Genomic DNA, 11,848 nt, shown 5'->3' on the forward strand with positions numbered 1-11,848 from the left:
GTGGCTGGGGACCGAGCGCAGCCCAGGGACATGGCTGAGTGCAGAGCCAGGCTGCAGGCGCTGGTGGAGCGTGTCACAGGGAAGCCAGGTGAGGAGGCACTTGGCCAGATGGGCTGGGGATGAGGGTATCAAAAGCAGAATTGAGGATTATAATCCTTGGTTAGACCCTATTCTCCATGGGTTTTAAGTCTCCACCCACTTGATGACTTGATGGACCTGTGCCTCCAGCCTTTACTCATGTGGTGGAAAAGTTCCAGCCTCCCTGAAGGGTGGGATTCAGTTGTTGCATCCATCGCTTCCACAGCAACATGTGTCTTGCCTTTGCAGAGTGTGATGTTCCCCCAAATGGCGAGGGACATGGTGAGTCGTGTGAGATGGAGCCACGCCATGTGCTGAAGGACACAGGAGGTGAGTGGCACCTGGCGCAGGGGTCCGTGGATCAGGGCCTCACAAAGCTGGTGTTGGCAAGGAGGAAGCAGGTGGAAGAGTTGGATCAACTCTGCACCCTCTCTGAGAAATGTTTGTGCTGGTTTAGGTCCCTCAGGGGTCATAACCAGCCTTTAGTGTCCTGCCACTCACTGAGCACTTCTACCTCCCAGTTCTCCAGCCAGTTTGTCAACCTTTGTCCACAACCATATGGGAGTAATTCCCCTTTTTGGGTTGTAGATTACCTCTTTGGGTTGGTGTATCCAGCCAGGGATGCAAAATGTTCCCCGTAAGCACTCCCTGATGGGGATGGCAAGAGGTCCGTGACCGCTGCTGGGTTTGCCTAGGTCTTCCCCCAGCTCTTTGGCAGCAGTGCTGTGGTGGGGACGCTGGTGATTTGTGAATGGTGAAGCCATTGGCATCAGTGGTGTGTGCTGGGATGATGTGCTGGAGGACCCAGGTTTGGTCAGAAGGTGGTAGCAGTCTTCCAGAAAATGAGGGCGGAAAAAGGCGGAAAAGACTTTGCGGGGTCTTCTGCTCCATCGCACTCCTGCTGTCTTCAGACCAGTGTCCTCCTTGGCCCTCTGTGGGCACCCACCACTGAGCTCCCCAGGGCAAGCTCATGGGCAGTGGACAGGCCAGAGAAGAATCCAGGGGTGATGTGCTGGGGGGGAGCTGGGGTTTTCATGGGGACAAGCTGCCTCCCACCCCACTTCTTGTGTCTCCATCACATGGTAGGCATCATCTCTCTGGCTTCTTTCTCCACCCCACTGAGACAGGCTGGGAGGACCCTCCAAGCCCTGATTCTCTTCTCCTTCTCCCTTCAGCCTCCCTCCCCATAACAGGTACCCCCACTCCCCAGCATAACTTCCCTTTTGAAGATGAGGCCACCGTGATCCTCAACCTGGAGCCTCCCAGGGAGCATTGCCAACCGCGGGAAGGTCTCCCCACAGGACTGCTTGCCCACCACCAGCTCTGCCGCCCCATGTCGGACCCCTCTGATGGCAGAGGACACGTATGTCCAGATCAGGGAGGGGAGAAATCCCCCACGCGACCCACCCCTCCAGCCTTTCTGACGCAGAGGGATGAAGAAGCCGAAGAAGCCTTGGGGTCATCCCATGGAGACACTGTGCCTCTTCCCAGGAGCATTCAGGATTCTCTGGCCTCCCTGCAGGAAGATTTTGGTGGCTGGGCCAGGTCCAATGTGCAGCAAGCAGATGAGCTCCTGGAGGTGGGCAGTCGCCTCCTCCAAGCTCAGCACAGGGCAAACAGGCGCCTGATATTGGTGACCCAGGAGATCCAGGCCATGTCCCGCACCCTGGCCACCATCGCCTCTGCCGTGGGACCCTTGCTGCAGCCTGGGGCCAGCTCACAGGACTTCCACACTGCAGACGTGAACTGGCCATCGCTGCCTTCTGACTTGCTGCAGTTATTCCCTCCCAGCACCTCACAGATCCCAGGGGCTTCCACAGACCCTTCCCCCTGTAGAACCCCTCCTGCCCCCCGCTCTGCCAGCCCAGCACGCTCAGAGCCCTCCAGCCCATCTTCTGAAGGAGAATACCCCAAATCAAAGCCCTCCACCAAGGGCAAGCGTGGTGGGAAGCCCAGTACCCGACTTCGGAAGCGGAGGAAGAAGTGAAGGTCTGCAAACCAGAAGGTTTGTCATGGATTGCAGCTGCCTGGAAAGTCCTTTAAAGGTCCTGTAGAGACCAAGTTCTCTATCTCACCTTGCTGTGCTAATAAATCCATCTGGGATGAATGGTGCATTGGTCTTTTGTGGGATTTGGGAAGGCAGTGTCTCCCCTGCAAACGAGCCCTCACCACTGCCTGGCAATAACTTGCTTGGGAACAGCAGGATCCCCGTAATTTTCTTTTTTTTTCTTTCTTTCCCAGCATGTGTGACCTCCTGGCTTATGACTCTGGGATGAGTGGGATGGCAGCAAATCCATATGGGAGAGCTGGAGGAAAGGCTTTAGTGCAAGGGTGGGTGAATGAGTGGCCTTAGCCCTTGCAAAGTCACTTGAGCTCTAATGTTTGGTTGCTGTTTTCCAAATTCTCTTTCAAAAGATGAGAGCAGCCAAGCTGGCTTAGCATAGGGCTGCAGAACCAGGGCAGACATTGTCCCTTGTAGCCACCTTTGTGTCTCAGGTGCAAACATCTCAGTGTAAGACTGCACGTGTAGTAAAAAGTTCCCCTGGGCACAGTGGCTTGCAAGTCGTTCCCTGCCTGCACCTTGTTGGCATCCAAGGCTGATGGGGGAGATATGCTGCAACTGGTTGTGATGGATGTTCCTCCCTTTGGTAAAATCCTGGGAAACACAAGGCAAAACGCAAAAACACGGGTGGTTGTGCTGTTGTGGATGCCAGCATATGGAGCCTGCTCCTACAGAACCAGGGATACGTTTCAGGGTGTGGAGATCTCCTCCATGATCTCCCCTTTTCCTTTTCTTCTTCCACTTGATTCAAGTTTAAATTTCCCCTGCTGCCTCCAAAAAAAATCAGCTTTGATCAGTAACGAAGAGCTAGCCAGGAGTCCCTCATGATCCTGGGCATCCTCAGTTGTCCTTGGCATGAGCAGCTCCGTGAAGACCGTCATTACAGGGCAGGGACAGGGACAGGCTAGGATACTGGGAGAGTGGGTTTGCCTTGGGAAAATGTCACACACTCCCACCTCATTCCCCTAGTGACCCTGCTGCAAGTCTGGAGATGAGACACACGGTCTGGAGGTGGAACATGTCTCTGTGGATCTTATGGACCTAATTGTTAGCAAAAAACGGGGGGAAAACTGCAGTTGGCTGCGCAGCAAACTCAGCATCTGTCCTGTGGGCAAGGGACCCATTCCAGCACCTCATTAGCTCATTAGAGCCCATCACAATGGGTTCCCCAGCAAATTGGGAGCTCTCAGCTGTTGCCACTTGCCCTTATGGGAAGTGTGCTGACCCTCACCTGGGGAAGGAACGGCTGTGGGAGGTGTGGGCTATAAAAGGTCCCTGGGGAGCAGTTGCTCCTTGTGCTGGACCCTAGTAGGCGAGATGAGGCCTGGAAGTAGCCTGGGGTTTGCTCTTTTCTGCTGGGTTTTTGGGGAGGTGCTTGCTTACAACCACTGGGACTTTGTTAGAGGGGAGGCAGAGCTATGGAGGTATGGGAGGGATCCTTCCTCAGGGCAGCCCCGTACCTTCTCCCAGGCCTCTCCTTGGGCATGGGTGGATGTCTCTCAGCTCCAGGCTTCTGCGCCTTTGCACCCTGTGACTGTGCAATGCCAGGAGGCACAGATGGTGGTCACGGTGCACAGGGACCTCTTTGGCACAGGACGCCTGGTCAAGGCTGCAGACCTGACCCTGGGCTCCGCTGCCTGCTTGCCTGTATTTTGGAGTGCTGCTGAGACCATGGTGACCTTCATGGCTGGACTGCATGAGTGTGGCAGCACCCTCAGGGTAAGGCTGGAGCCCTAGGGTGGGGGGATGTCTCTTGTCTCACATCTTAGTGCCTTGGGGTGCTGAGACTGGCAGGGGGTTGTGGTGTAGTTTGCCTCAGAGAGAGTCTGAACACCTTGCTCTGATTTTCAAGGTCAGCAGAAGCTGTCTTGTCTTGTCTGGGGCTAGTTCTGGGGTCATGTGTGAAGCGAAGGGCATGCAAGAGGCAGAGAAAATGGGTTATCCCTGGTGAATATGGAGGTATCTAAATCTTCTGGGACTGTTTGGGCTGTTGCTGCCACGTCCAGGGGGGAGTCCAGATGACCTGGTGCTGGAAGCTGCTGCAGTGAGCCAGCGGTGGATGCTTACCTTGGGAGACATCTGAGTTCTGCTTGAGTGTAGCATGAAGCCACTTCACAGAAAGCTGAAATCTCAGGTGGTTTCTCTCCCCTGGGAGAGGTTTGGGGCCGTGAGGGTGAGCAGTGCCTCTCATTCCCCCCCATACTTTAGCTGGCAGACATCTTCATTAAATCCCCCTAAGAAGAAGTCTCTCTTTGATATCCTGGAGGGCAGACCTGTCTGCCTGTTCTGAGGCGTGGACTCTAGAAGAAAGAAGTAAGAATCAGCTTAAAAGTAAGATGCAGTTTAAGAATTTGCATCCAGCTCTGGACAGGCTGGAGCATCTTCCCAGCCCAGAGCATCTCTGCAAGCAGGAGGAATGCCACTCGCCTGCCTCCAGCTCAAATGCTACTGGCTGATGGCCAGAAGAAACATCTCAGCAATGAGCTTTCCAGGCTTAGATGCTCTGCACTGTGTGCAAGGCCAAGGAACAGGGCTCCTAATGGTTGGATAATGTGGCTTGCCTTTTCCCCAGGTGACCCCTGATGCTCTAATCTACAGCACGAGCTTAAATTACAACCCAGTTCCTACTGGTAACCCTGTCATTGTCCGCACCAACCCTGCCGTGGTTCATGTTGAGTGCCACTACCCAAGGTGAGCTGATGCAGATTAGTACCAAGCAAGTCCTTCTGTTGCTGTAGCCCATTTAACTCTGGGAACCTCCCCCCAGGAGTGACAACGTGAGCAGCAATGGTGTGAAGCCCACATGGTCACCCTTCCGCTCCACTTTCTCGTCTGAGGAGAAGCTGCCCTTCTCCCTTCACCTCATGAATGGTAGGTTTTGGGTGAGGGCCTCTGGTGCAGGGCAGTCCTGAGGTGGCTGGGCTTCCATGAGATGGCCTAGTTGGTGCTGGAATTACCCCAGTGCTCCTGGAGCAGCTGGGGTTTGGTACAGTTTTGATGAGTACCCAAGACCTTGAGCCCATTGGGGTTTCCTTGGGTGGAAGCAGTGAAGTGCAAGCTGGCTTCCCTTTCTTGAGTGCCTGGTGACTTCTCTCCTTCCAGATGACTGGAGTGCCCAGAGGATCTCCACCATATTTCAGTTGGGAGAGGTCCTCCACTTCCAAGCTGGTGTCAACACCGAGAACCACGCGCCTCTGAGGCTCTTTGTGGACAACTGTGTAGCCACTCTGACCCCAGACAGGAGCTCTTCTCCCCAGTACACTTTTATTGACTTTAGTGGGTAAGAGGAGGCTGTGCTTTTATCTGGAGATGCCTTTCTGCAGGTTATGAGTATCTCTAAGAGTGTGATCCTGTTGGTCTTTGCTTCTGTGTCTAGGTGCCTGGTGGATGGGCAACTAGATGATGCCACCTCAACTTTTATATCCCCAAGACCCAGGCAAGATGTGCTTCAGTTTGCAGTAGATGCGTTCAAGTTTGCAGGAGACTCCAGCAATCTGGTAAATCCTCCCTAAAGCAACTGCCTCATAGCAACGTATGAATGAGGTCACTCTGTGTTCCTGCTTCTGGCTCGTGGCCCTCTGAGCCAAGGATCTTCCTTGGAGACCAGGTCTGACACTAGTCAAGACAAGCCCTTCTGATAGCATTCAATAGCTGAATTCTTAAGTGACTTGAAGGAAGCAGAGGTGCTTGGGCTGCCCTGGAGAGTAGGTGGTCCCATTGGAGACCAGCTTCATGATGCTTGGGAAAGTCATAAAGGCAAATAACAGCCTAACCCTTCTGCTCTGTCTGGCCTCTCCAGATCTACATCACCTGCCACCTGAAGGTCTCCCTGGCTGACCAAGCTCCAGACCCTCTGAACAAGGCTTGCTCCTTCAACAAAGCCAACAACCTGTGAGTAGCTGGAAGAGTAGCTTGCCCAAGGATGAAAAGCTTGGGCTTCTCATCTTCTGTATCACCTTCTGGAAAGAGAGTTGGCCATCTGGCTGGGAGGGTTGTGGTCTCGCTTAGGAGACCCCAGAGCATGTGAAGGACTCCCAGCATAGGGTGAGCTGGTCACTGGGCTCTGTTCTGGCACAGGCTACCTGGAGAGGTTGTGGAGTCTCCTTCTCTGGAGACATTCAAAACCTGCCTGAACGTGTTCCTGTGTGACCTACTTTAGGTGATCCTGCTCTGGCGGGGACTAGATCTTTCAAGGTTCCTTCCAACCCCTAGTGTTCTATGATTCTAGCTGGGCTCCTGTGGAAGGCACCCAAGATATCTGCTCCTGCTGCGAGATGCGGAGCTGTGGCTTGGCTGGGCACTCCAGAAGGCTCCATGCTTCCTCCCGACAGCAAGGAGGACGTGTCCGGAGAGAACTCCCCTCCCAGCCTGGTATGTCTTGGTGTGTCTCTCGGTCTTTGTCACCACCTGGTGACACCTTGCCCAGAGCTGGGTGGCTGGAGCTGCCTTAGTGCCTCTTGGCTCCTCAGTGCTAACCCGAGATTTAGGAGAGAGAGATGTTCAAATGTGTTTGAGTGCTCAAAGCTCCTCCTTTTCAGATCCCTGGGTGAAAGAAGCAGATGTTGTGGTTGGACCTCTCTTTATCCACAGCTGGCAGGACCACACAGTTAGGAGGTTGTCTTCACAAGGTAGGACAAACCCAGGAAGGGGAGCGGGGGGATGGTTTGTGGCAGGTCCTGGCTCTGGCCATAACCACCCTCCTTACTTTTCCTTCCTAGATGCAGGTCACTTGTGGATGATACTGGGCCTGGCTGCAGTCGCTGGTTTGGTCATCCTGATCCTTGCTGTTCTAGGAGCTCTGACTGTCTGCCAGAAACCCAGCAACCCTGTTTAAGTCACTGGTTTCAACTTCTGTTGTCTATCCAATTAAAAAAAATAATACATTGAAGGACTGTGAGAGGCTTGGTGGGCAGAATGGAGAAGCCTTCCTAGAAAGACAGATGGATCAAGTTTAACTGTGCTTCTTCACCTCCCTAAACCAAATTTAAGTATTTCCTTGTCCTCAGCAGAGCTTTGTGCAGACTTATACCCCTATTGACTTCTCTCAGAGCACGTAGTTGGGAAGTTAGGCAGAAAAAATAAAAAAATCACTACCCAGATGCTCTGTTTTCTTGTGCTTAGCCTCAAAACATTTTACCTTTCTGTGGAGCTGCTTGAATCTGCCTCATCCTCATAATTCCTTCCTTGATAAGCTGAGGGGAGCTAAAGGTTTAACAAAATTTTGATTGCTTCCCTCCTGCCTGAAGCTGTTTCTGGGAGAGAAATCAAATGTCACTGAGTGAGGAAGGCAAGCACAGCTTGAGGGTCGGTGGGTTGAATTTTCCTGGGACAGATGGAGGAAGGAATTCCAGTCCCTGCCCCAAGGACTGTTTACACATAGTTTATACGTAACAAGCCTTGGCTGAAATGTATAAACAGTCCTTGGGACGGGGCTGGAATTTCTTCCCCCCTCCCCTCACCCCCAGAAGGGGGCTTTCTGACATTCCTGAGTCACATTTGCCTTTTTAGAAAATTTTGGCTCTTCTGCTTAGCAGAGTAACTAATGCCAAGATGTTCATACCCCAAACCCAAGACCTGTTACTCTCTGCTAAGTGGGAGAGGTTCCCACTTTTGGTCCTGTTCCTACTGCTGCCTATGGAACACCTTGGGATGCAGTGTTTGTCAGAGTAAATCTGGGTTGCTGGATTCATGGAAGACTAAGACTGATGAGTAGCTGAGGCTTGCCTGCAGCACCTCTTGAGCTGATTTTCCAAACCTGCTCTGAGGGAGCTGGGGCATCCCTCTTGGCTGTGAGGAACAGAAGACAGTGGTTTATTACACCACTTGACATGTCTTTAGGTGTCTTCTAGCACCCTGAAGACCCTCAGATGGATGCCGTGTGATAGATGTCACCTTGCAGGGGGATCTCATTATCACCAGGTACAGAGCTGGCATTGAGATTCTGGATCACCTCAACCCCTGTCCCATCCCTCCCATGGCTGCTTGTGGATCTAAAAGTGAATTAGCCCTCTTGCAAAGTTAAGATTAATGCTGGGTTAGATCAGGGGGCTACACTGACTTTGAGAGCTTCCTTCCTCATCTGTATATCCTGACCCTTGCTGCAGGGATTTGGTCCTTGTCTTGCAGCAAGGCGAGGGGTAGGACCTTTTAAGGGAGTAGCTGGGAGAAGTCTTCACTATCCATTGTGAACTATCTGCTTTTGGTGAGGGAGGAAGTGCGGGTGGAAGCTATCTCAGAAGGTCTCCAGTCCAACACCAGATGTATCAGCCAGGCTGGCAATGTCCAGAGATGAAGGCTCTCCCACCTCTGTGTGCCCAGCCCAGGCCTACACAACCCTGCTGGAGAAGAAGTGTTTCCTTACCCACTCTGAACCTCCCAGACCATGAGTTGTGGATGTTGATATGTAGTAAATGTTCACAAAACTGATTCCTTCCTGATCAGTGCCTTCTCTGTGGCCTGACCCTGAAAAATGAAATGTTCTCTAATGGTCTTCCTTATGCAATAGGGGAAAAACACTGGGGTTTGTGCTTCCCAGTGTCCTGGGACTTTCTGATCTCTGCTCTGTCCAAAAAAAAAAAAAAGAAATGAACTCAGGATTTTTTTTCCCAACTGTGCTGGTCCACAGCCGACATCACATTGTACTTGGAATGAAGACAGGACAGCTGGTCCTGGCAAGGACTAGCCTAGAAGCAGAAATCCCCTTTTTCATAGAGAAACACCCTCTTTTCCTTGAGTCTGGTGGTGTTTCTCCATGTGGATACACCTCTGCTTAGTTTGAGCCCTGTAACTGCAAAAGTGATGGGATTTATTCTCCTGCTGGGATCAAGTTCTAGTACACAGAGACACACAGCCCAACCCCCGAGCACCCTCTCATGCCGTGGGGTGAAACCCAGCTGCTCTCCCATGGTCCTTGCAGCCAAGGACCTGGCTGAGCAGCGATGCTCTCCCGGCCACTTATTTACTGATTCGGCATCGCCCGCTGCTGTTATCTCCTTGACACACAGGGCTCAGCTCACTGGAATCCCTGGCATTTCTACGCAAGTGCCAATCTCAAGGTATCTGAAATATGAAGGAGAAGTCCTGAACTCACTGAGAAGGAGCAGGGATGAGACATCGGCTTCTGGAGGAAAGGCAGAAGGTTTTATATTGGCCTGTAAATCTTCACATGTGTGTTTTTTGGGGGATGTTGTGTCAGGAACAAGCTTGTCCCAGCTCTAAACCCAGTGGGATTTCTGCTAGGAGTAAGCTAGACAACATCTGCACCCAAAATTTCCAGTGTTTTTAATTTTCCATTGGGATGCTTCCAGAGGCCTGGCAAGTAAAAAGAGTTAAAGATGTTCAAAAGAATGCACAGAAACCCCAATATTGAGACTTGAATACATGTAAGGTTTATTTTTAAGCAGGTTTCCCAGTTCTCCAGCTCTGAGGAGCCAGGCAGTGCCCAGCCCTGTTCACAGCAGGTGGGATACAAACCAGGATGCTGCAGTGTGTGGAAGCCTCCAGCTTCTTCTACCCCTGAGCTCATTTCCTTGAGGGCAACAAAAAAAAAATGCTGGGGAAGAGCAGTGGAGAATAAAAAGGAAAAGGCTGCAGCATTGCAGGTAATTACCTCATTGTTGAAGCTGAAATGGGGGGTATTCTGCCCTGGCTGCGAACGGACACGCTCATGTCAGCGGTGAGGGCTCTCCATCAGCTGCTGCTGACCGAACGTCCTGGCCCTGCTCAGGAGCTGGGGGATGCGTAAAGCCCCTGTTTAGGCTGGAGTTTTGAGCATGTGACCTCCTGACCTACCCCCGCCCCAGCACATCAGCATCTGAGCGGAAAACCAAAGTCCCGGGAGGGCTGACGGCACCAGACAGGGATGGTCCCCACAGAGGGGATGGGAAGCACCCGGACTGGGATCACAGACCCTGCATTTCCCGCTCCTGACACCTCCCCAGCAGCCTTGAAAAGCCCCTTATCACCTTATAACCTAAACAAGTCACTTTGTACCAGTCTCCTCGTCTCCGGCTTCTGCTGAGTTTTCTAAACAACTTCCTCAAAGAGGCTGACAAGGATTTTTTCTCTTGCCTTGGGCAGCTCGGGAACGAGGGGTCCCAGCACCCCGGAAATGACTCCGTCATGCCTCCCCACTCCATGCACCCACGAGGGCTGGCCTTTGGGTGCCATTGGTCCCCAAACAGGAGCCTAGGGGCAGGCAGAGGGGAAATATAAAGGCTGGAGGATCAGCTACAGCTCTCTGTGCCAGAGTTCGCTGGAAGAAGGAGGGATGAGACCTGGAAGTGGCTTGATCCTCGCTCTTCTCTACTGGGCGGCGGGCAAGGTGGCTGCCTACCCACCCTGGGGTTTCTCCTGGGGTGACTCGACGAACCGGGGGGCACGGGCAAATCCCCATGCTTGGCCTTGGGTAGAGGACTCACACTCTCGAGCCATCTCCAGCCAGCAGTGGCCAGTGATGGTGCAGTGCCAGGAGGCTCAGCTGGTGGTGACGGTGCACAGGGACCTCTTTGGCACTGGACGCTTGGTCAACGCGGCTGACTTGACGCTGGGGCCATCGGCGTGCAAGCATTCCTCACTCAACCCTGCCCAAAACACCATCATGTTCACCGCCGGCCTCCATGAGTGTGGCAGCATTGTACAGGTAAGAGTTTGTCCCCATGGTCCTTCCCTAAGTCCTGGGATCCCATCTGGCACCCCCCTCCCTGGGTGTAACTCAAGGACAAGAGGGTATTTTTCCCAAATTGGTGCATTATTCCTCAAAGCTGCTTTGCCCTTTCAGCTGCAGACATGTTGATAGTGTAAAAGCCCTCGTGTCAGATTCATTTCACTTTTGTTTTGGCCCATTAGGAAATTTAACTCGCTGAGAACAGGGTGGGTCTCCTTCTCCATCCTCTTTTCCCTGGCCTTTTCCCCCTTCCTTTTGAGTTTTCCAGCATTTCTCAGCTGGAAAAGGACGGCTACATGGCTTAGTGATGGTGGTGGGAGGCAGGGTGGCCTCTCTACCAGCTTCTCACCACTTTTCTGTCCCAGATCACGCCAGATTCCCTCATTTATCGCACACTCCTCAGCTATGACCCCAGCCCCGCCAGCAACCCCGTCATCATCCGCAGCAACCCCGCTGTCATCCCCATCGAGTGCCACTACCCCAGGTAAGACCCTCCCTGCCCTCAGTACCCCCACCCCAGTCCCCGGGGGCTGTACCCTGATGCATGGTTGTCCTCGCCCAGGAGGGAGAATGTCAGCAGCAACGCCATCCGCCCGACCTGGGCTCCCTTCAGCTCTGCCCTGTCAGCAGAGGAGAGGCTAGTGTTCTCCCTGCGCCTCATGAATGGTAGGTGGGAAGCCATCCCGACCTGTGGATGGTGATGTTTTTCACCTTTTTCCCAGTGCACCACACTGGGGAAGCCAACCTACCCTGTCAGCACTTGGGCTGAACCTTGGTTCTGGTCCCATGGGAGCTTGGGGACAGCCCAGACCTCTCCCAGGATTGTCAGCCTGGCTTTGTGTTGCAGAGGATTGGACCGCTGAGAGACCCTTCACCGGTTTCCAACTGGGTGACGTCCTCAACATCCAAGCTGAGGTGGGAACTGAGAGCCACGTGCCACTGCGGTTGTTCGTGGACAGCTGTGTGGCTGCCCTGAGCCCCGGCACTGATTCCTCACCCCACTACTCGGTTATTGACTTCAACGGGTGAGCCCCAGGGATGTG

At 53.1% G+C, this 11,848-nt stretch overlaps 3 protein-coding genes across 3 annotated transcripts in view; all 3 read left to right on the plus strand.

Annotated features, from left to right (window-relative positions):
• Nucleotides 1–2,065, plus strand: part of LOC104278606 (protein PML-like) — a gene marked incomplete at its 5' end in the record, with an annotated part of 4,030 nt that extends 1,965 nt beyond the window's left edge. The window contains 3 exons of the mRNA XM_009875632.1: nt 328–360; nt 1,289–1,441; nt 1,601–2,065. Of these exons, the coding sequence (XP_009873934.1) occupies nt 328–360; nt 1,289–1,441; nt 1,601–2,065 (651 nt within the window). The remainder of the gene's footprint in view (nt 1–327; nt 361–1,288; nt 1,442–1,600) is intronic.
• Nucleotides 2,066–3,457: 1,392 nt separating this feature from the next.
• Nucleotides 3,458–6,974, plus strand: LOC104278607 (zona pellucida sperm-binding protein 3-like). The gene is made up of 10 exons (XM_009875633.1): nt 3,458–3,859; nt 4,713–4,831; nt 4,908–5,011; nt 5,243–5,420; nt 5,517–5,637; nt 5,940–6,031; nt 6,369–6,511; nt 6,567–6,575; nt 6,694–6,768; nt 6,859–6,974. Exons 1-10 carry the CDS (start codon nt 3,458–3,460, stop codon nt 6,972–6,974), a joined length of 1,359 nt encoding a protein of 452 aa, XP_009873935.1.
• Nucleotides 6,975–10,409: 3,435 nt separating this feature from the next.
• The window catches only part of LOC104278608 (zona pellucida sperm-binding protein 3-like), a 1,815-nt gene continuing 376 nt past the window's right edge, over nt 10,410–11,848 (plus strand). Inside the window, 4 exon segments of the mRNA XM_009875634.1 lie at nt 10,410–10,781; nt 11,171–11,289; nt 11,368–11,471; nt 11,653–11,844. Of these exon segments, the coding sequence (XP_009873936.1) occupies nt 10,410–10,781; nt 11,171–11,289; nt 11,368–11,471; nt 11,653–11,844 (787 nt within the window).

Source organism: Apaloderma vittatum, unplaced genomic scaffold (genome assembly GCF_000703405.1).
Source record: "Apaloderma vittatum isolate BGI_N311 unplaced genomic scaffold, ASM70340v1 scaffold23718, whole genome shotgun sequence".
Classification (NCBI taxonomy): domain Eukaryota; kingdom Metazoa; phylum Chordata; class Aves; order Trogoniformes; family Trogonidae; genus Apaloderma; species Apaloderma vittatum.